The sequence below is a fragment of the Silurus meridionalis genome, chromosome 24, assembly GCF_014805685.1.
Source record: "Silurus meridionalis isolate SWU-2019-XX chromosome 24, ASM1480568v1, whole genome shotgun sequence".
Lineage (NCBI taxonomy): Eukaryota > Metazoa > Chordata > Actinopteri > Siluriformes > Siluridae > Silurus > Silurus meridionalis.
In genome coordinates this window covers 8,322,441-8,347,165 of record NC_060907.1, presented here as the reverse complement: position 1 = coordinate 8,347,165, position 24,725 = coordinate 8,322,441, and the positions used below count along the sequence as shown (strand labels likewise).

General features: G+C 36.0%; 2 protein-coding genes across 2 annotated transcripts; both read right to left on the bottom strand.

The window, feature by feature from the left end:
• Positions 1 to 5,702: 5,702 nt before the first annotated feature.
• Positions 5,703 to 11,767, bottom strand: cenpk (centromere protein K). Its single transcript, XM_046837644.1, has 10 exons — positions 11,588 to 11,767; positions 9,448 to 9,576; positions 9,195 to 9,251; positions 7,752 to 7,815; positions 7,333 to 7,379; positions 7,167 to 7,249; positions 6,695 to 6,793; positions 6,248 to 6,383; positions 6,103 to 6,156; positions 5,703 to 6,012 (listed from the first exon to the last, which is right to left on the bottom strand). The coding sequence occupies exons 2-10, from the start codon at positions 9,568 to 9,570 to the stop codon at positions 5,857 to 5,859; spliced, it is 819 nt and encodes a 272-aa protein (XP_046693600.1). The 5' UTR covers positions 9,571 to 9,576; positions 11,588 to 11,767; the 3' UTR covers positions 5,703 to 5,856.
• A 4,239-nt stretch (positions 11,768 to 16,006) lies between these two features.
• Positions 16,007 to 18,182, bottom strand: lbx1b (ladybird homeobox 1b). The gene is made up of 2 exons (XM_046837711.1): positions 17,610 to 18,182; positions 16,007 to 16,750 (listed from the first exon to the last, which is right to left on the bottom strand). Exons 1-2 carry the CDS (start codon positions 17,959 to 17,961, stop codon positions 16,260 to 16,262), a joined length of 843 nt encoding a protein of 280 aa, XP_046693667.1. The 5' UTR covers positions 17,962 to 18,182; the 3' UTR covers positions 16,007 to 16,259.
• Positions 18,183 to 24,725: the final 6,543 nt, after the last annotated feature.

The following is a 24,725-nucleotide window of genomic DNA, read 5'->3' as shown; positions in this document are numbered from 1 at the left end:
GGACAAGTCACCGGCACCGGAGACAGCGAGAGCCAGCCGCCCGTCGCTCCTTCTCCCTCTCCTATAGATCCACGGGCGCGCCTGGTGTCTGCTCGGTGGCGCATCAGTGATCATGGATATTTCTGTAACGAATCGGTTCTTTTGAGTCTCTTTGATTTTGATTTACAAGTGCGAATCGAAAGCTTGGACAACTCTATTATTATTAAAACTAAAAAACTAAAATTTCTCACTTGACCTGGCAGTTCCTTACTTCCTGGATAGACCAGGAAGTTCTGTTTGGGAGAAAATTGTGTACAAATTAAAAACTTCCATTCATATTTGATGTAGCAAACCATAAAACATGTCCTACAGCCAATAAAACCGTTTCAAACTTAAATGTTCAATTAAAAAAATATTAAAAATATGTATGTATCATTATTAGGACTGATGCTTCCTAATTTCCGTACTAATGTAATCTCTAATTGTAATCTACAAACATTGGATACAATTATCAGTGGAAATACGATCAATAATCCATTTAAAGAATGAACCAAAATATTATGCAGAGTGCCCTGAAAATCTCCATTTAGAGGACACTATGTATGGCAACATTATTAGTTGTGCCTTTCACTTCTCGGTTGGTCCTTAAGCTTTCTGTTTAAAAAAAATATTTAAGAAGTTTGATAACAGTGTTGTGTTTCAAGTGGTTGTAATGCTCCGTGGTAAAGGCCAGACTTGCTACATCATGCCAATGAATGAGAAGTGATTTTTTTTATCATAATTTTCGCAAACGATGAGTGACTGTTAAAAACCATGAACATTGGTTACTGTAAAATTTACACTTTTGGGGAGTAAACTCTGCTTTGTAAATTAATCTCATCGTTCAATTCAACAGAACGGGTTGGTTTGAAAGAATCGATTCAGTAAAAAGAGTCATGATGCCTGACACTCCTGGTTGTGTTCAGAGTAAGTCCCGTGCCCGCCCACCACAGTCTATTTTCGGCATCACTTAAACGGGCCGAACTCTCGACAATGAGGGGGATATTTTTAATCCCAATCAATACACACGTTTTTGCCAGTTGGAAAATGATTTTTAGGAGCTGAGTGGCCCCGGAATGAGCCAAAGCACCAGACAGCGCTAAGCACTATGCGTCATGGTAAAATACTCAGACATGAGCTTATGTGTGTATATATATATATATATATATATATATATATATATATATATATATATATATATATATATATATATATATAATCAGACTGAAATAAACCAGGAAAAAACATGGGCGTGTCAGATGCGTTTATTTATAAAGACGTGTTAAAATATTTTCTGCGGTTTTTTAATCATTAGACCGGAGGGATTGCTTTCAGGACCGCGGACAGCGACAGTGCCTGGCCTTGTTTATTTTATTAGCAACGACATTAAAACCAAAATGCTATACAATTTTCTGATCTACACTACATTATACAATATTTGTAAAGCTGCAAGTAGACCACAGAACGCCTGCCTTTTCAGAAGGGCGTGTCAGTGAGCCCACAACTGATGAGAAAGTTTCTCTAGGGTCGTGTCTTTGAGTGCATATAAAGAGTATTAGATTAGTGTTTCTCAAATATTTTTGCTTTTCCGTTCCCCTTTCACAGAAATTAATCATTTGTAAAGATGATATTAGTTTTAGTAATTTCTACATTCAATATATAGAGCCACAGTCTGATTTACTAATTTGGCTCAATGCATTATTAGCAGGGTTTTTGTTTTTAGTTATTATGATTTGGATTAATAAAATACAATTTAAACAATTAAATAGCTTAATAACTATTAAGGGTTGTGATTTATGCCACTGCAACAAAAATACATGATTGTATTGTTCATACCACCCACTATGGGAACTATTTAGATCTTTAGGTAAGTTTTGCATTCTGAGATTAGTTACCTAAAATTTCTCATAGGAAAGCACTGTTTGTGAATTGCATATTGGAGCATTAAGATGAACTAATGTCTTGAAATTAGAAGGATAAATCCACTGGTTGCATTAAATAGATACAGGCCATTCAACACAGGTTTACTCAGGTGGTACTTCAATAGATTTTCTGCTATGCTTGTTAGTTTTTCTGTGTAGATGTGAGGTAATTCTGGAAAGGCAATATATCTAAGAAAAATAAATGAACACCCAGCTTTAGTAGACTATATGTACACTCCACAATGACAGATGTGTTCTTTCCCACTGTCTCACTTGAGCCATCTGTTTTCTAGTGTTTAAATTCACACCATGCCCTAAATTCTTGTATTCACTATAAAAGTTTTTTTGAGTAACAAACAGATATTTGGTTTACAATAAGGCAGCAATTTATTAAAGGTGTGTTTGTGTGTGTAATTTCATGTTCAAATATATTACATTACATTTAGAGCACTTGGCAAACTGCCTTATAAAGAGTGTAAAATAAAAATAACTTATTAATACAACTGAGTTGCTGATAGTTAAAATTCTTGTTTGGTGGCCAAGTTTCTTCTTAATAATGCAAAATACTATTCAATTTTAACACTGTTAATTTTAAACAACCAAAATGTCTAATTTTCTTATTACAAAAACAGATAATAATGTTTTCCAAGATTTTGCCTTAATAAATAATCTCATGACAAAGAGGGTTTTGTGTTGTATTCAGTTTGGTTCTTTTTTTTTTTTTTTATAACACTTTTAAGAATGGACATTGTGACAAATTAGCTTTAAATAAATAAATAGATGAATAGATAAATGTATCCATATGAGTTTATCTCTATTTAGCTGTCCCTAATAAGTAATTCAATGGCAAAAGTGGCAAAAGTGGCAAAAAAAACTTCATGAGATGATATGAGGAAGAAACCTTGAGAGGAACAAAAGGGATCTCACTCATCTGGGTGAGGCTGGATATAGAAGTGATACTAGATTATAGATATCTGGTAAACAATTACATTTCATTTCATTCCATTTTTATTTGTATAGCGCTTTTAACAATGGACATTATCCATTTGTCCATTCATTACAGTTTCATCATTGTTGTGGTGTGCTGTTCAGTAACGGGTCTATAAAAAGGACTATTCATGCAAATTGTAGTCTTAAACCATTGTAGCAGACAGTTTACTGTATATTAATTACATTACAAGTCTATTCTCATATTTATTGAGTTGACCAATAATTTAATTGATCTAAAAGCAATGATACATGTGATTCACACATACTATATACATTTTGATGGATTTTTTTTGTGTTCATAATTTTTTTAAACTGTATTTTGAGCAGGATTTAAACTGTACCCTTTTTAATACAATCTATGTTTTTTTTTAATAAGTCATTAAAAAAATGAGGCATAATGAAACTGAACACATACAACCTGGGTTTGGGTAACTTCATCACAAAAAGGAACATGTAAAAATGGCAATTTGTTCTGTTGAAGGAAAACATTTTGTTAACAACACTAACTTTAAATTAAAGTATACTGGGATTAAGAAAATTGCACCTCAAGCAGATTTAGCTTTGTCTTCCTTTAAAGATATAAATCTGATCTAGGATTATGGTGAATTAGCCTGGACTTAAAGTGATTGAAATGAGTCTTTCCAATCTGGCCACCACAGACGTTGCCGTCTTAAAGCAGTGTTTGCATCGATGCATAGATGGTCAGATAACTGCGAGAAATGAGGCACAGTCAGCTCAAGCCAAGTGCAAAAGCCCCAGGCCCTGTCTAGCCTGTTACATCATAAAAACATAAAAGTGACGTCAACCAAGCGGCGGAGGGGGAGAAACTCTTTACAATGCCATGAAGGTCAACTTGCGTGCGCATGCGCATCCCCAGTGCTTCTTGTCCTGATTGCTTGCAATGACATAACCGTGCATGCATTAGGTGCACGAAAAATCAGCGATGCTGAAGGACGCGCGAGGTGACAAGTCGAAGAAAACTGATTTCAATTTTTTATCAACCTGAAAAAGTAAGTACGACCCACACATTTTTCGAAGTAATGCATGGACCGAACGACCTCAATGTATTATTAGTATCGCCGACTTATATCTTTATAACCAGTTTCTTTAGTGCACGAGACGCACGAGGCTCAGTAGTGAACCACGCGCGAGGTGAAAAATCAGTTTAAAAAGTAAGTACATTGCTGATTACTGTTATCAAGTCATTCATGCAGTGCAACAATTTCATAAAAAGCTTTTGTGAATAAATAAATAAATGCACGCAAGGAAAAGGACATATTAAGGGGCATATCTATAGCACATCAGACACACACACTTTCTCTCTCTGAATATAACCATATGGACATCACGTGGTTTGGGCTGAACGACCTGCAGAAAGCGTTTTCTTTTAATTTCCAGGTTAAATCACATTGGGTCTAAGGATTAATTGGATCAATGCGTAATCAAGAGATAGACACTGAGTAAAAAGGGAGTTGACATGTGTCTGGTCCCATCTGCCATGCTGTCAATCCTGACCAGTTTCTCAGTCTCTGTAGATTATAAGAATGTCCTTAATATGATTCCCCCACCACCATGCTTTATGATGAAAATGCAGTTCTTGGATAACGATCAGTGTCCGGGTTTTATTTATGTTCACAAAACATTTATGTCTTTGAATGAATTTTTTCAATCCTAAGTAGAAATGGAGAAATGTATGTCCAAAATTACAGAAATGATGTCTCAAATTATAACATAAAGAACGTGTATGTATATTTTTCAGTAAGAAAAAGGAACCAAACTTCACTGGAGTACTTCATGTTTTTCAGATAGAAATAGTTATCCCTTGTTTAACACCCACACTTTTATTCTAAGTTTGTGTGATGCCAGATTGAGGACCATACACACACACACACACACACACACACACACACACACACACACATATAAAAAAAACCCACTATAAATCAAGACTTTTCAGGGACTGTGGATATCCTAATTTTTTTCGGAATGATCAGAATAATTCCCAAGCTATGCTGACTACACTGCTAATACTAAAATGACTTGTCACCTTTCTGTTTTTTACACTTATAATCTGTGACCTTGACACGCTGTTCGAAGTTGGAGGAAAAAAAGAATCTCGGGGTAGTGGGGCATCTGTAAACATCTTCTGACTGGAAGCTGGACTAGCTCAATGAGCTTTCAGTCTGATGTTTGCAGCTGCAGGCTGCCACAAGACAACACACGTCCTACAAGCATTTTTTAACCGTATAAAAAATAGGCAGTTTACGTGTTCTAAACATGGATATAACAAATATGAGAGACCTAGATTGCCGAATAATGTCATTTCCCATATAGTGATGTGACCCCACATGGCTGTTATTGTTTATACTTAAAAATAAATGTATTTATATATCTGAGGATTACACGTGTCAAGACTTTTTGTGTATGCATCTATGCTGCTTTAAAGGATCCATATCCAGTGTTTTCTGACTAGATCAGACTTTATAATGGAGTGTAGAATGTATAAAAACTACTCCAGATGTTATTTACTCCTAATATCCATCTACCACTAGAGGTCAGCAGCAAAACATACACTAAATACAAGCTTAACACCCATCATAGCCCCAAGAACAGTCTAGCCTGGGTGCCCTTGTCCTCGAAATATACATATAGATAATGGGGTTGTACCTAAAACACTACTTATCATGTTAAACATTTACTGTTTATCCCCTTCCTTTTCAAAAACCACATTACAGTGCAGGGATGCATCATGATACCACTCAGTGATCCTGGTTTAGTTTTTAGCCATTTTATTTACCAATTTGCTTTTTAAATACACATTAAAACAAAGATCAGAGTATAAAAGACTGTACATATATCTCATGATGGGCTGACTAATTAAACCTGATCAATTAAAAAAAAAAAAAAGATTTATATATTTAAAAAATTAACGAAACATTTCCAGACGAATTTTATTGCAGTCCTCCGGGTGTCTGATCGCAATTCCGTTACGAAGAAGCATTTCTATGTACGGTGGCCAAAAGGAGTCATCAATCATCACGTAAGGCTCGTGAGGTGTTTCCAAGGTTTTGTTTGTTAATTGCTGCATTAGACAAACAGAAATAACACATTGCACGATTGACACATGATACACACCTTCTTAAGAATTTACGTAAAAAAAAAATGTATGTACCTCAAGGATCTCACTGAGTGAGATGAGGTTTGGTCCATAATCTGGAACAGCACCCTATAAGAATAAACAGAATAATGATTAGTAACCAAAAATGTCTTATGACCAAAGTGCTGTCTATGGTACAGCCTCAGGGAATAACAAGCACCTTCTTTTTCTTGGTGGCGACCGCTTGTTGACCAGGGAGAGGAAAATGCTCGACTAACATGTCGCTTAGCGTCTCCATGAGAGTGCCATGATAATCCTTCACCTTGGTGATTTTTCTTTTAATGTCCTGTAGAATGCTGCAAAAAAAAAAAAAAAAAAAAGAATTGCATGCCAAATGAACCATTACAATTAATTCAGGACAATTTGTTATATAAAACACACCCAGTTTCATACAATCACTTTCTCTGGTAGATTAAATTCCCCAGGATTAAGAAGATTAGGAATTATTGCGACAGTCCCACGGGAGCCACTAAATTCACTAAAGCATCCATTCAAACAAACGATTGAGATTTTTTTTTTCCTATTTCATTAAAAAAAAAATCTTAAAATTCTTCTGAATATTTAAACACATAAAATACCCAGTACTACTTCAATATTATTGAAGTACCTGTGTTCGGAGAGCTTCTCATTTTCCTCACGCAACGTTAGGGCGCGTTCAGTCACTGCGCTTTGTACCTCCTTCTTCTCTTCCAGCCATGCCTGCTCTCTAAAAACGAACAAATAAAATGTGTGTATTTGTGGTGTGTTTTCATGAAAGAAATAAAACACTTGGGAGTGTACTGGCTCCCCCCCCTAAGATCAACGGGAACAGCAAGACCCAGAGTGTTTTAATCCTCTTATACCACAGATATTGTCCAATTAATTAGTTAATGAATGACACACTGTCATTTCTTTACTGTATCATTTCAGGGAAAATAATATTTGCAGTTTTTCAAGCTACTGATAAACTACATTGACCCTAAGTCACAGTCCCTGTTATAAATAAATAAATATTTAAAATAAAACCTTCTGGCCAATCAAATTTAAAGATCCAACAGTGATAATGTATCGATTTGTGCTGTTATTGAAGAAAATGACACCTTTGCAAAAGGTCTTTCAGGGCATCTCGCCTTGCTTGGGAGCAGGAAAGGACCATCTTCAGCTGACTGTTGAGTTTTTTCAGCTAAAGACAAAAAAATACATAAAATATGTTGGAAAAAATTACAAGAAATTGTGAACTGCTACTTCTAAATAATGAAAGCTCACCTCTTGCTTTCCGATGGCCAATAAAATGTCAGGGTTTGTTGACAGTACTGACAAAGAAAAGCAGCAGAAGAAAGCATTTACACTGGTGGTATATTTTGAAAACGTACAAAATATTTTATTCCCCAAATCAAAGCAGATTTGTATTTCATTTTATTCACAATGTGCTCATACTGAACCTCCTTTGCACTCCTTTCCTTACTACAGTGAGTCTTTGCTCCTCTACACCTACATACTGTAATGTCTTATTATTCTATATCTGGTGTCACCCAAAAGAGGGTGGCTTCTTGAATTTTTTTTTTCTACCGCTCTCTTGCACAGTAGGGATCTAAATCTTCACCTTAATATATGTAAAGCTACTTTATAACAATCTCTGTAATTAAACCTGCTACATGAATAAAATGTAACTAATAATGACTTACATTTGGGCTCCATTTCCTGCCACTGTTCCAGCTCTGTCATGATGGCATTCAAACGGTTTATTGCCTGCCAGGGTTAAAAAAAAAAGGTTGCATTTTTATATACTAAAAAAGAACAAATATGCTTCACAATATTGCAGTATTAGCTTTTGCAATTATCGATTTGTTGGGCTGCTCAGGTTACAGGGGTTAGCGTCAAGGCAAGATGACACAGTCGGTGCAAAATGGCCACATTGATGCACGAGCATGTGAACAGAAAACACACTGGTGTCACGGATGAAGGCGGAAAAATCAGCACGGTAAGCAAAAACTGTATAATCATCATCATGTGAAAATAGTCTAGTTTAATAAAGTGCTACTGTGGAAACTGTAACTTTGTGACAGTCGCACTGGATCTGTTCTGTCGTGACTCGGGAGCATCAGGTTGCGTCATTGGCTCGCTCGCGACGTAGTGAAGGATTCGATTTAAATGGTGCGAACAAAATAAATTTAAAAGCAGCAAATAACAAACGATTTCATTTTTAGTCGCTGTGGTGGTTTTCAGCGAATTCTCATGCATTTGTACACCAATGCATATTTTTTCCTTTTTTTTTTCTTTTTAAATCAGGCCTGTTAGCTTGAAGCATTTCTTCATTTTATTCTCATTTTATAGTACAACAGTTAACTATGTGATTTCATATCCACCTTCAAATTCATGTTTTCAAATGTTTGTATATTTAATTTGTGCATTTATCATTTAATTATTATACTAAATTATTATTTATACTAAATTACATATCCTAGATGCTTATATTTATATGTATAGCATTCGGGAGACACCCTTATCCAGAGCAACTTACAACTGAGCAGGGGAGGGTTAAGGGCCTTGTTTAAGGGCCCATGAGTGGCAGCTTTGGTGGTGGTGGGATTTGAAATTGTGACAATCCGATCTCCAAAGCCTTAACGACTGTGCTACGACTTATATCTTCACAACTGAACAAAATGTCTGTGTATTTTTTTTTTCATTGTCAAAACAAATGTTGTATTACATTTTATAGATCTTTTTTGCATGGTTGTCAACTTGCCATCTGCAATTATCATTAAAAAACATCACAAATTTTGATTTAAACAAATTGATTCACCCTGCATACTCAAATGAGCATGAGTGAATTTGTTCACAGGGGAAAACCTCTCCATGCACTCCTCAACATGCAGCCACTATAAGCGTTAAAATGGCGCAAAAAAACCCAAAAAACTCCATATGTAGCTTTTGCATTTTTTTAAGTACATTTATATACATAAGTACCCTGAATTAGGGTTTTATAGTTATAATAAGCAAAACATCTAATGAAAAAAATAATAATCAATTTTAAAAATCTAATTAATCAAAGAAAAAATAATCGATGAATTGATAATCAAAATAATGGTTAGTTGCAGCCCTAGTACTGATAATGAAAGACGTTTCACCTCATTTGATTCTCCATCGCCAGACCCTTCATCTGATGAGACAATTTCATTCTGAAGCTGAAAAACACAATTTTAAAATACAGAGTGAGCAGTTTATCATTAGGAATCTCTATGTGTGTATGTATGTATCTTAGTAGGCATGACTTCACATTTCTTCTACACATCCACTAATGTAGAATAAACTCGACTTTAATAATAATAATAAAAAAAATAATAATAAAAAAAGAAAAAAAAACAGAATTACATAAATGACCTTTTGTAAAAACTCAAAGTGTTCTTCGCACTCGTCCAGCAGCTCAGCACGCACTGCCTCAGCACACCCTGAGGAGAGGACAGAGGCCTCAGCGGCCTCAGCAGCCTCACTCTCCTTCTCCATTCCTGTCTGTTTAAAATAAATAAATGTCAAAACACCTTACAGAGTAGACTAGTGTGTAAGGTGGATGCTGTGCACTGAACTGAAAAGAAACTGTCAAAACACATTTCCCCTACGTGTACTGTGCCTGAGTAGGAACCAAATTTTTAATCTCTCTCGTCAGACCACCGAATTTACACCTATGACAAATAGGCGAGACTGTTAACAAAAGTGTTATGTAATAATTACACCTCTTGTCATAACAGTTTAAAAATTATTATATGGGTTGACTGAATTAATTCTTGGGAAGACTGTGACTGATCTGAACAAATTAGTCTTTAAAATGTACTGTGTAACCATTTGTTATTAATTAGTTTATTGTAGATATAGTAGAGATAATTAAACTGCTGGACCACCATATTATAACTCTTATTCTCATAAAGAAGCCTTGCCATGAATCATTTAAACTGCAGATTGTGTTATTACAGTAATCCTTAGCCTATTAAAAGTAAGTAAAACTTAACCAACATCAAAATCTTTTTGTGAGGAATTAAACACATATGGTCACAAAAGTAATACATAGCATAAAAGTTATTTGACCAAATAAAGGCTTATTTTGTTTCTATTCATGTTTACAGCTTAAAGACAGTAGTAACTTGAAAATGACAGAGCACATTTTTATTCGTCATTAAATGATATGGAATGTCTATAAAGCAATTCAATTGTTACTCTGAGAAATAAGGTCAGTCGGTCCCAAAAAATCACAAGACCTTAAAATCTATCCCCAAAACCATCAATAGCAATGAGAAAACAGGCCCACATGAGGACTGTTCCAGGAAAGAAAGTCCAAGAGCTACCTCTGCTGCAGGATACGTTTATTAGAATCACCAGCCTCAGAAAACTGTTGATTTACATTAATGCTTCTCAGTGTTTAAGTGGCAGACATATTTCAACATCCACTATTCAGAGGAGACTGCGTAAGCCAGGCCTTCGTGGTCGGATTGCGGCAAAGAAACTATTACTTTGGAAAAACAACCAGCAGAAGAGATTTGCTTGGGCCAAGAAACACAAGAAAAAGACATTAGATCAGTGAAAATTGTCATTTGGCCTGAAGAGTGAAATTCTTGATTCTAACTCTGATGTCTTTGTGTGGTTCCCACTGTGATTTGCAATTGTACTCTTAGTGATTTAGTCAAAATTTAGGGCACACTTAACCAGCATGGCTACCATAGCATTCTGCAGCATCATGCCACCCTATCTATTTTGCATTTAGTGGGACTGTCATATGTTTTCCATCAGGACAATGACCCCAAACACACCCCTCTAGGTTATGTAAGAGATATTTGTACAAGAAGAATTGAATATCAGATGACCTGGCTTCCACAAATAACCCATCTAAACCCAACAGAGATAGTTTGGGATTAGTTCAGCTGGTGAGTGAAGGAAAAGCAGACAACAAACACTTAACACCACTGGGAACTCCTCGAGATTGTTGATAAACCATTCCTCATGAGAATGGGTGACTAAGAAAATGCTAAGAGCGTGCAAAGTTTTCATCAAAGCAAAAGGTTTCTAATATGAAGAATCGAAAATACAAAACAGTGTGTTATTTAAGACGCTGTTGTTTCCTACATAATTCCATACGTGTTCTTCATAATATGTATGTATTCGGTATTAATGTACAATAAAAATTAAAAAAAAAAAATACTGAAAAAACACTAAAAAAGAAAGTGTGCTCAAATAATTGTAAGATAATATGCAAGTGGTAGATTTCGTGTCAGGTATATTACACGTACAAGGTATATTACACAAGCTATACAACTATGCATACAGTATAATCACGTACATGGCTCGATATTAAACGCCTCATTATATAAAATATAGTGTACTATATATAATGCGTCGGGTGCTACTTTCTACCCTATGTAGTGCACTAAATATAAAGATAAAAGGGCCGATTGAAACGTACCTCCTGTTTCGTTGCTAAGCTAGCTAGCTATGCTAATATGCATAGAAAAATGTTTAGAGCGTAAACACTTACCACACGCGAGTTTTTAATATGTTATGTTTTTGTTTTATTAATATTTGTTTATATTTCCAGCTTTCAGAATGTCTCTTCGAAGCATCTACATTCTTCTTCTGTAGCTGTTTCTAGTCACATCCAAAACAAAAATGCCGCCAGCTGTACCGCCGTAACGCAACTTCCGGTTGGGAGGTTCATGAGCATTGTAACGGCACGACATTTGCGCAGTTTTCATGCACAAGTTATGCGCAGTTGGCTAGTTTTTTTTTTTTTAAGCCGCTCAATTATTCACCCTATTTAAAATAAGAAAGAAACATAACTAGATTTTAGTGTACAAGGAAGAGTGCCAGTAAACTGTTAAACTTAAATTAATAAATAAAAACACAATAATGTGCATGTTAAAGTTGGAAAAGTGCTCCTTGAATTTTTTCTTTAAGAAGCACTGACAAGTCCTAGACATGGTGTAGAGTCATTCAGACACAAGATCATCTGTGTGGTCTTAATGTTGTGGAGACCTGGGGTGCAGTCATCAACCTTATTATGGAACTTGCTTTGTGCACATGAGTGATGATGGAACAGGTTTAGACCTCTCAGTTCCAGTGAAGCGAAATGGCAATGACACAACGAATAAAGACATCCTACACATACATGTAATTCAGTTTCAATTCAATTCAGTTTTATTTTTTATGGCTGTTTTAACAATTGTCATTGTTCCAAAGCAGATTTACAGAGATAAATAGGTTATAGAATATGACTTTATATGTTAGTGCCTATAAGTTTAACGTTATAAGTTTATCTCTAATGAATGGGCCAGTGGAGATCAGATACAGGTAGTCGTCGACTTACGACCACGATTGGGACCGACAGACCGGTCGTAACACGACCGTTTTGTCGTAAGTAGAGTAGGCTATATGTACAGTTCTGTGAAATTATGCCGGAAGCTGGTACGCACTGTCGTACGCCGCGGCTAGCGATTGTGGTCGTAAAGTCGAATGGTCGTAAGACGACTACCTGTAGTGGCTCTCATAAGCATTAGGAGCGCCCCCTACAGGCTTTACAAAAATTAAATGCTGAAGTGCGCCACATCGTGTTTTCTTGAGGAATTTACAGACAGTGATGCCAATGGGTGACACAAACTGGATTGATTCCATTCTGGGGAGATTCCAGGGGAACCCCCCCCCCCCGAGAGAGAAAGAGAGAGAGAGAGAGAGAGAGAGAGAGAGAGAGAGAGAATACAGAATATATGCTACATTGGTGAATAGTGTACAGAGTAAGTGATAGTAAGTATACAATAGAAAGTAGTGAAAGTATATGTGCAAATGATACATGTTCAGAAGATTCACAGTGTGTGTGAGGAACATACAATACAACATGCTGTCATTGAATGTTAGATGGTCTTGGGAAAATAACTGTTTTTAAGTGTATTTTTTTGGCATGGATGCTCTAGTAGCACTTTCCAATTGGCAGGTGCTACCAGAGCATCCATGCCAAAAAAATACACTTAAAAGCTGTTTTTTTAATCTATGTGGAACAGCTGACATACCAGGTATTCTAGCTGCACTGCCATATCCAGTTGCACAGCTGTCCAGACCCAGACCCTGTAGATGAGTGAGGAGCTTTGCGGGCATGAGGGTATTGATTCCTGAACTGTGGATGATGAAAAGAATTAGCACATAGTTGTTTATCCCCTCCTGGTGACTTTGATATTTGTGCAAGGCCAAATTGAATGAGGTGTGAAATGCCGGAAGGAGCAAATTCAATGTCAAACAGTTTTATTTTATTTTATTTTGGTTAATAAGTAACAAATATGTCAATATTGCACCTTTATCTGTAGTGTGAGCATAGACTAATTCATACAGTTCAAAGTTTTGAGAAATCATTCAGTTGTGGGCATGTTCACCAGTTCCTTCACTTTTAATGTGACTCACAAAATATAAGCGAGATTTGAAAGATTTTTAAATGGTGTTAGGTGAAATGATTGAGATTGATATGTAATCGCTTATTATTCTTCACTGAATCAATCTATACATCAAAGTCTATATGGTAAAGCATCAATCCAATGTTAAAGCATGGCTGGATTCCTTGTAATTAATACAGATGTTTTATAGAAAAGAGCCTAGCCTGAACTTTTTGACTGTTTACATTTTGCCAAAATAAATATAACATACAATTTTTTTTCAGTTTTATCTGACTCTCACTTTACTCCATGGGGAACATAATATGTGAGATTATTACAAACAGCAAGCAACAATCAAATACTGCCACCACAAGGCCTACAGAGAGTTTGAACCATAATCAAATACAAAGTCTCATCCCAATCATGATCAGTTTTCTCCTTTACCATCTGGAAAATACTATAGAAGTCTTCACTGTTGCACTAGAAATCTCATTAACTGTCAGCCTAATAAAAACTGAACTCAAATGCTGAAGTATACCTTTATGACACAATGCTGATTTCAGACACTGAACTGTACATTTTCACTCTGATCTATGTTTAAAAAAAACTTTTATTGTTCATTATAAATGCTGTTTGCACACCTGCGATTTGCACTGCCATGTGATTGCCTAATTTTCATGCTTCTTTGCACATTTTGCTCTATAATCATCTATGTAATCTATGTATAATCACCAGTTGGTCACTGGGCATTTTTTTAGGACATTAGGTCTTTATATTTGCACATTGTGTCGTTTGCACTTAACTGGTCTTTATTCAAGACCTGATTTCTGCATATTTTATGCAACATAACATTTGATAAGTGCATTTCATTGGCTCTGTACTTTTACTGTGCACAATAACAATAAGATTTAATCTAATCCAATCTAATGTAATCTAAACAACAACAATAATAATAATGGAGGTTTGAACAACACTTCACATGAAAAGCACACACACACACACACACACAAATAAGAAAAAGTTAAACATATAATGTAAATCTCCCTTCAAATACACACCCACCCACCCACCCACTCACACGAACCCAGAGAGAGAGAGAGAGAGAGAGAAAGAGAGAGAGAGAGCGTTTCATTGTAATTCATTGACTTGTTAAAAAATGCCGGGTTTAAAAAGGGAAAAGAAAAGAGCGGACATTCATGAGTACAGATGCCCTCTGTACAAAAAAAAAGCCACTGTGTGCCTTTTGTCTGTGCAGTGTTAAACGGCTTTAAAAGGAAGGGTTAACGCAATCCATCAAATTGTCTGAAATTGTGGGGAAATTTCTAAAAACCATATGGCCCGCAAGCGTTTGCGTCTTTTTCCGTGCGCCGGGACGCGCTTGTTTCAGTATGGCGCACCGCAGGAGGTTCTCCCTCAGCCTTTCACACTGTGTCACATCAGCCTTCATGCTTTTTAAGCGAAAATTACGGCCTCGTCTGTGTGCGAACAAAAAAAATGCTAGAGTGAAAAAAAACTGGACCCAAACTTTGTGGTTTTTTTGTGGCTTCCTTTCTCCACCAGACTCCCAGATTGGTGTTTCTCACATAAATTTCGGGCCCGAATGGCCAAAACACACGATGCAGGGTCAAAAAGCCGAGACACGCTTATAGAAGGAACAGAAAGAAGAAAGCAGAGCGAACTGCTATTGAAACAGAATAGAAACAATAGTAAGAATGGCTGCAAAACGAAGGAGAGAAAGATGCGGTAGTTAGCGCTTGCTAAAGAGTAGGCCCAAGTTTTGTTTTTTAACCTTTTGTTTCCTGACGGCTGAACACAATTAGTTAACTAGAATGACAAATATTCTTAATGAAGTTAAGATGCACCTGGTAAAAAATAAATAAATAAATAAATACATAAATAAATAAATACATAAAATACACAAAATACATAAATAAATAAATAAATAAATACATAAATAAATAATAAATAAAAAAGCACCCCCTCCCCCCCACTAAAAAAAAAAACCCTAGCAAATTATCTATTTAAAGAAATTTAGATTTGTTATTATTATGTGATCACATAACAAACACGTGAAGGGGCTTTAAAAATAAATAAACATATAATTAAAAAAATATATCAAGAATTAAAATGTAAATATAAATGAATCTGATTAGAGGGGAAAGCAGGTAGACATAAATTAAGTAATGGAAAATAATAGAAACCTGTGCAAGAATATAGAAATAAATGAATCACGTGACCAAAACAAATACAGGCTCTATGTATGAAAAATGTGAAACATGATTTCTGAATGCAATTTTTGGATCTGGGTTTGGCTGCAGGCTCGATTTACACGAATGAGCGTGTGTATAAGTTTTGGGGTATGTAATGTTTTGATTTGTTATATAATGCCATTTCTTTTACGTTATAAAAAAAGAAGGTCAAAGTCGGATACGATCATTATTAGGTGTAATAACAACAGCAATAAGAATCGGGACAACTTGAATAGTTTGCAAATAATTCATTTTATTCTCCAACACATTAAATGAGAAATTGGCCTATAAAATAGAAAAATAGAGGTAATAAGTTTGCATCCTAAAATATTATACAACTCTCGCTGTACAAACAGGATAAACAGATCTGTTATAAATATTCATATCTGAGTTCAGTTATTTGTTCTGGTTCATCCCCAAATCACAGGGAATGAAAGGACATGTGTATGTATATCTTTAATCGATGACATTAGAAACAATGCATGAATATGAATAATGTAAATAAAAAAAAGTGTGCCATTTATTTCCTTGTTCCACCCGGCAATCAGTCATCCACGTCTATTTCCACGTCCTCGTCTTCAGAGTCAGTGTGACTCGTGTGGTCTGAATAGGAGGACGACGTGGCGCGCAACATGCGCAATTTGTGCGCGCTCGGCAGCTCGTGTCTTAGCTCGGAGGACCACTGTGTCGCCATGTGTCCCCTGCTTTTTAAAGCATTACCTTCCAGCTCACCCATTGCGGCTGTTTCCTCCTCTAAAGACACGGCTCCCACAGCCCTGGCCGACTCCACGTCCGCTTTCAGCTCCTCTATGTCCCGCTTCAGTTTGGCGCGCCGGTTCTGGAACCAAGTGATGACCTGCGCGCTGGATAACGCCAGCTGCTGCGCCACCTGGTCCCGGTCCACTGGAGACAAATACTTCTGACGCAAAAACCGTTTCTCCAGCTCGTAGATCTGGTGATGCGTAAACGCGGTCCTGGATTTTCTGCGCTTTTTGGGGTTGCTTCTTTGGCTAAAGACGCCGCGGCCCTCTCTTCCTGCGAGTTGTACAAGAATGGGTTCTTTTGTAAATGCAAAATAAATTATAATTTTTTTTATACAGCATTTCTTTACCATAACTTAAATAATAATAACAACAACAACAATAATAAGAGGAAGAAGAAGAAGACAAAGGAGAAATTCCAGTTATTCTATTTAAAACATTTTGTTTTTGTATTTTTGCAATTACAGTTAAGAAGTACTAAACATTAAATAAACAATTATATTAATTAAATTAATTTAGCACATTTATTTCTTTATAGTTTGCCCAGTATTTGTTTGTTTTACAACAGTTATATATAATAGTAATATCTATCTATCTATCTATCTATCTATCTATCTATCTATCTATCTATCTATCTATCATCTATCTATCTATCTATCTATCTATAGATGAGCTCTGTCAATCAGAGATGATCTATCTATCTATCTATCTATCTATCTATCTATCTATCTATCTATCTATCTATCTATCTATCTATCATCTATCTATCTATCTATCTATCTATCTATCTATCTATCTATCTATCTATCTATAGATGAGCTCTGTCAATCAGAGATGATCTATCTATCTATCTATCTATCTATCTATATATATATATATATATATATAGAGAGAGAGAGAGAGAGAGAGAGAGAGAGAGAGAGAGAGAGAGAGAGAGAGAGAGAGAGAGAGAGAGAGAGAGAGAGAACGAGAGATAAATAAATAGAGGGGGGATATAGATATATAGATATAACTATAATGATAATAGTAATATTAATAATAATAATAATAATAATAATAATAATAATAATAATAATAATAATAAATCGGGGCAAATTAAATGTAATGCATTATTAGGCTTCACTGAGTCTTACCCTCTGCAGCTTGCAGCACACCGAGCTCCAGATCCCTGAAGGTTTTACTAGTGAGCTCCTGGAGGGCGCACAGCGGTGACGTGTGGCTCAGAGGAGACGCTACGCTGCGCTTGACGCGCGCAGGTGAACTCAGGTGATCGCGTGCACCTGCGCTCGGTTTGCAGAGGATGTCTGCGATGCTGAAAGGCGTGAGGGGTTTGTTCGAGCTCGCGGCTGGCGGAAGTCGCTCCAACGGGTTTGGCTCGCAGCCCTCGCGATTCACCTTGCTCAGGTTTCCCGTGGCGGACGGCATTAGCGCAAAAGCGGGGTTCATCTCGACGTGCAAAAGATATCTCAGTGCTGCAATGGACATTCAAGAACCAAGTCTGTCGGTGTCATGCTTTAGGGTTTGAAATGTGAACTCACTCGGAGGTGAATTTAGAGTCAGGGTGCTTCCCAATCCACTTGCAAGTATTTCATCCACTCAGTGTTGCAGGGAGAAAAAGAAAGAAAAAGAACTCAAACTGGTGCAGGATGCAGATGCAGGCTCTGGATTCTCTCTTCTCTTGCGCAGTTTGGTGAGAAAATGGTGCAGTTTGAGGTTCCTTAATTAGCCTATACGTCCAGTAGGAGGAGTTACGGTCAATAAGACCTTCAGTACAGAGCTTTTAGATTCTTGATTCTGATTGGTCCGGAAGTCTTGATTAATTGTCTACAATAGCAGTTGGGACCTGAGTGTAAATCTCATTATCAGTAGTAAAGGGCTACCAAAATGTCCACTCCAGTTTTTCTAATACAGTGTAAGTGAATGAATCATTTTTACTTTAGAGTAAAGGAAAATTAAGTTAATGTCTAATAATAATATTATTAATATTTAGTATGCAGTATATATATTTTTGGTTAATATGATTATAAGGTACCTTGAATATCAATATGGTCTCTCAGCCTTGATCTTTTAATAATGATTTCCTAAGCTGTGACTTGACTTTGGATTGATATTTATATTCACAAGCACATATTTTGCATGTCTTCTTTGACCGAGAAGCATGTGGAAACCTCACATGGTGAAATCTGGAAACTGTCACTACCTCAGCACTCCAAATATGCCCTACAATATAAGCTCAGCATGCGCTTTATAAGGGATCTGAATGAACTCAGAGACAATATGACTCAGATGGCCTCTTAAAACCCATGGTGAGAGGGTCAGACAAGCAGGTCAACGTGCACACACACACACACACACACACACACACACACACACACATGGACACACACGCAGGCGGACACACACATGGACACACGATGAAATTGGGAATATAAATTAGTTCTGTTTTTGCAGATTTAGTGTTATAGGCAGGCTCCAGCTTATTGTCATTTTAGGTTAGATTTTATTATTATAAGAGGCAATGCATAACAAAGGCCTGACATTTACCCACATATATGGTTGCAGTGTTTGATTTAACAGGGGATCAGATGCCACTGCTTCATTTATTTAGAGTCTATTATTTACAAACATATTTCTATATATTATACCTGTCGAATCTGAATGGGTTCTGCTATGAACTAAATGTTTGCAAATACACACTAACATCAGAAGTATGTGGACACCTGAATATTGAACAGCTCACTCCAAAACTATTGGCTTTAACATGAATCTGGTCACCTGTTATAATAACCACCACAGTTTTGGGAAGACTTTCCACAAAAGATTTTGAAGTGTGACTGAGGATTTGTGTTCATTCAGCCATGAGAGCATCAGTGAGGTCACAGCACTGATGTCGGGCAAAGGGGTCCCCAAGGTGTTTAGTGGGGTTAAGGTCAGGGTTCTGTGCAGGACTGTGTGATGTTTCACATCAACATTGTTGAGCTCTGTTTTCTTTGTTCCAGAGAAGAGACATTTCAATGCTATAGCATATGAAAGCATTAGAAATAGTTGTGTTTGGGGTGAAACTGTATATAGCTGTCAGGGTATATCCACCCTTCCTCATAAAATGTATGTCAACATGCCAAGAAAACTACATGCCACCTCACGCTAAAGATAAGGGATATTGTATCTGTAGTTGATTAGTATGTGAATTTAGATTTAAATACAAGGTTTTCATGGCCTGAATTCAACATCTACATGCCCATGAGGTAAATGAATTTAGAAACCTCTTTCAAATGTACAAACAAATTAGTAGCGTAATTAAAAACAATTCCACCCTGAATGCTGCAAAAACATTTCAAAGTTAAAAAAATAAAATTAAGGTTTTCTTTTGTAACATCCAGGCCTTTTGTATTGTATAAATATATATTTTTTTATAAATTAGTAATTTTACTGCATAATTTATTAAACAAGAGGCAAATAATTAAACAATTCACTACATGTAATATATATTTAACATAAAATCTAATTAATTAAATTTGATATATTGATTAGATTTTAACATAAAAAAAACAAAACAACAACTAAAAAATGGTATGTGAAGTCTAATTAATAGAAAAAAAGTGTGTTTTCAGTGAAGCTAAAAGGACTAAAATCAGGTAAAAACATTCAAAGACATTCAAAGATATCTGCATGCATGTGAAACATGTCATTTCATAATCACTTCATGCCTATTGAATAATTAGATTCTAATTTTATTATAATTAGGAGGTTACATTACTCTTTGCAAAAGCTCATCAAGAGCAGATGAACAGAAAAGTGGGAGCATGTTCTTTTTTTCAGCGCTTAATGACCTATAGCAAAGAACATTAATGAATATAAAACATTTCCCCCTAAAGTGAAAGTAATGTTAATTGGAGCCATTCTCAGCAGAAGCACACTATTGGTGCAAATAAAAAAAGGTCTTAAAAATATCCAAACAGTGTGTGCAGCATTAAAGAAAAATCAATGGGTATATGTCGAGCCATATAACTGTGCTTTGCATTAACACGTATAATATTAATTTACCAAAAGAAGACTACTTATTTCTCATGTGGTGTGCCATGTTTTGCCTTGTTAACCAATGAATTTAAAAGTGTAGGTAATTATGGCATATCCTTAGGCAATAAGGCTCCCTCATTGAGTAATTCTTCCTGCTGTGATTTTGCATTTATAAGCATTACAATTAAATGGCTTTAACTTCTAATGATCACTAAATTTCTGTGATTAGAACATGATCCGGCTAATTAATTTTTGCTTCATTAAAAAAAATAAAAAAAATAAAAGGCTTGTCTGAAGTGTACTACCATGACACCATGAAACAAACCTAATAAAATGTATCATCCAATAACTCAACATAAGAAGAAATTGACCAGTGTGTGTCTTATAGTCAAATTTTGTGCAGCCTATTATCATCATTCATTGAATGCAAGCAAAGCAATATCAGAAAAAGTAGGATCGATAACAAATGTAAGCCCTTTCAGATGAAGAAACCTCTAAAAAAGTTACAATCAATCAATTAACCTAATTTTGATTGCCATTGGAATGTGTGTTTTCTTTCAGTAAACGTCCTCCAGATTTTCTAGATTAAAGTCTGGATTGTGATTCAGCCATTAAAAAGAAGCTTATGTTGTCAAAACCTCAAATTATTGAATATTTCTCAAATAATCTTAATAGCCATTAATTTTAACTCACCTAGAAAACTTTCACATAGACCTTGGACTCAAATTATTTTAAGCATTTATAAGACAATATGTGAAAAAGAAAGCATTGTGGGGTGAGGAATTAAACTTTTTTGACCACCATTTAATTTCAATTTCATACAACGTGCATATGTCAAGCTTCTGTAATGCAGTGTTCTTAAAATCTGAACTATTACATATCTAATTTTATTAACTTTACACATACCTCATACAGAAGATTGATGTTCCGTTTTTTACTTTCTAAAACACCATTTTCAGGGTCAGCGCATTTCATTCATTATTGTGTCCTGACAAAGACACATGAAAGATTACACTCTTCATAAAATGGAGCAAAATAGATAAAAGAAAAGAAAGTATGGGGTTGCTCTGTAAAATTTTGATATTAGCTTAAGTATTGCTAGACTATATTGATCAGAAATCAGAATCAGAAATAGCTTTATTACCAAGAATGCTTACACACACAAGGAATTTGACTTGGCGCCAGGAGCTTCAAGTGCAGGAGAAGTAAAGACATAATGTAACAGAATAGTAAACCAGACAGTTAAATAATGCAATATATACAGAGTAAAAATGATGTTAAATAAACCTACAAATAAGTGTTCAGTTTACAATGGACCATTTGGGTTCTATGTACAAATGTGTCAGTTATGATGGACAATGTGTAATTATTAATTTTTGAATTGTTTATGCTGAGTATAGTCTGCGGGAAAAAACTTTTTTTGTGCCTGGCTGTTCTGGTGGACGGAGCTCTGTAGCGCCGACCAGAGGGCAACAGTCTGAAGAGAGAGTGGACTGGGTGTGTGTGGGGTCCAAAGTGATTTTCTTAGCCCTTTTCTACGCTCTGGATGAGTAAAGATCTTGGAGATTGGCCAGTTAACTGAAATGCGGTTTGATATGACAAACAGCCTAAAAATAATCTTTTATATTATATATATTAATGATCTTTTATATAATATTGTTTTACCAAAATGCAGCATTAATTCCACATTATTTGGCACTTTGCCACATTGTGCAGGTCTAGCAATGATCTATCACAAAGCAGTGTGGTGTTATTTCTTTTGTCTTCATGACCCAGCCTTTTCCACCTCATTATGCCTGATAGTGTGTGTGTGTGTGTGTGTGTGTGTGTGTGTGTGTGTGTGTGTGTGTGTGTGGGGGGATGAATGAGCTCACAAAACACTGAAAGAGCATTAATGTTTTTTACTAAACTTGACTGTCTGACTCTCCAAAGAGTTTTGTCCCAAACCACAGACTCCACCATACTTTTATTAAGCACTCTCCCACACACTAAAACAAATAAGACAATGATGAATCCCACAGTCTATCTTTTTGTTTTAATGAACTGACTCTGTACACACACCGGCTCAGTTTCCTCTTCACGCCTGTCTCCTCTATTGTCCCATTAAAGGCCTGAGTTACAAAGAGAAGCTACGCATTAACATGTCCTCTGATGCTGGCTCTTACTTTCCTCAGCTGTCTCACAGTAGAGACTGTAGAGCTCTATGAGCGAGCAGGTGACAGGGGGTTCAGACTCAGGGTACATTAAGTGTCCCCCCAATGGAGCACTGAAGAAGATGTGGTAGGATAAATATGGGAGGATGGTAAAACCTGTCACCAGCAATGATGGAAAGGGTGCTTCATCATGAAGGACAGCCAGCTGCAACAGTGCTTTTATCTGCTATACCACTAACTGTGCAGTTTTCTGCGGATACACAGCTCAATTGGGAGTGCTTGACTTGTATGTGGTATGTGGTAAGACATCAAACATAAGGTCAGACAACATGGAACTGGCAGGTAGGCGTTCATGAAGTGTTGTGGGTAGATACTGTTGGGTAAGAAGAAATCAGGGTTGAGACAGGGTGAGACAGCTGTAATAGTTTTCTAAACCATAAAAAAGTTTAAGCAAATGTGGTGGACATGAATGAATACATTTAAGTAGACATGTGAATACATACAAAATAAGCACGTATTAGAGGAGATTTACATAGTACCTAGATATTGGTATTATACTAAGCCACATCAAGCCACATGCCCACTTAACCTAACAATCCTGGCACTATTTTTAATGAGCTAGTAACAATGAGAACAAAAAAAAAGAAACAAGAGCTTGTTACTAAAGGTGTAGAAACACATTGTCTTGTTCTAAAATAATTACACGAAATATGTCCCATTATAAAACTTTAATAATTGAGGGTAACATGTATTCTAAATTGGACTTTAAACAATAATCTTTGATTAACATTAAGCAGACCTATAAGTCAAATCCAAACTGGAATTCTTACAGTTTCCACTAGATGTCTCAGATGCCGCTTTTTAAAAATATTCTGTATGCATGTAGGTTATTAGTGGATTTGGGCAAATTATCTATTAGTTGACCTTGGGTCACATTCATGGGTTTGTGTATTTAGAATTCAAGTGGCAAATAAGATGAGATGAAATGAGATGAGATGAGATGAGATGAGATGAGATGAGATGAGATGAGATGTATATATGACACCTATATATCTAATGAAGCTGCAATAAAGATCATTTAAAGATAACATTTTTTGTGCCTGTTTGCATCAGAGAAGTGGAAAGTCAATGGTAAGCTTACAACAGACCTTTATAGTGCAACTATTTAGTGTCTTATAATTACATTCAAGAACAATCCTGGTGGGGCCTGGATTTGCATCACTCTAAAAGAAAGAGCCTGTTACAAAAATTAGTTATGAATTATTATTTTAAAATGTATTAGTTAAAAGGTTATGTTAAAATTAAAAAATATACCTGCAGTCAGAGGAGTACTTGCACCAGAAAATAATTGGATGATTGAATGGTTATTGCTGGTAACTGTGGCTGAATTTTCAATGAATATCTCAAAGAGTAATATTATGTATGTATTAGGCATCACTTGAAGAGTCAGTTTTCAGTACATATGATTTTTTTATGATTTGAGTGCTGTGGCATCTGGCACCAACGTGTTAACAGCTGATTCTTTAAATCCCATAAATTGAAGTGTGGGGACTCTATTGATTGGATCTGTTTGTCCAACACATTGCACATCGCACATTCTCAGATTGAGATCTCATTGTATTCATTAGCAGAGTCAACACCTTGAACTCTTTGTCAAGTTCTTAAAATCTTTTTGAAAAAATATTTGCTGTGTGGCCGAGCACATTATTGTAACTACAACAACAATACAATGTGCAACAATGTTTAGATATATGGTTGTCAGGACCCAAGTATTTTCTTTCTTTGCATTGTGCATACTAGTACTAATCTCTTTTCATGGTAAGCAAGGCAATGATTATCTGGCAGTTTTGGGACGCAACCAAACCATTTATTATAAGACGCAACCCACCGTCCTTTTTGGGAGCTATGAAGTACCGGTTGTAGAACCCCGGACTTTCTGTCTGACAAAGGGACCACCTCAATGACCTCCTTCCTAAGGAGAGTGTCTACTTCTCGTTCCAAAAACAGAGCCTGTTCGCTTCTCACCAGAGTGAGAGAGAGCCCGTAGCGGGTAAGACCCAAACTAAATCACGTAGCCTC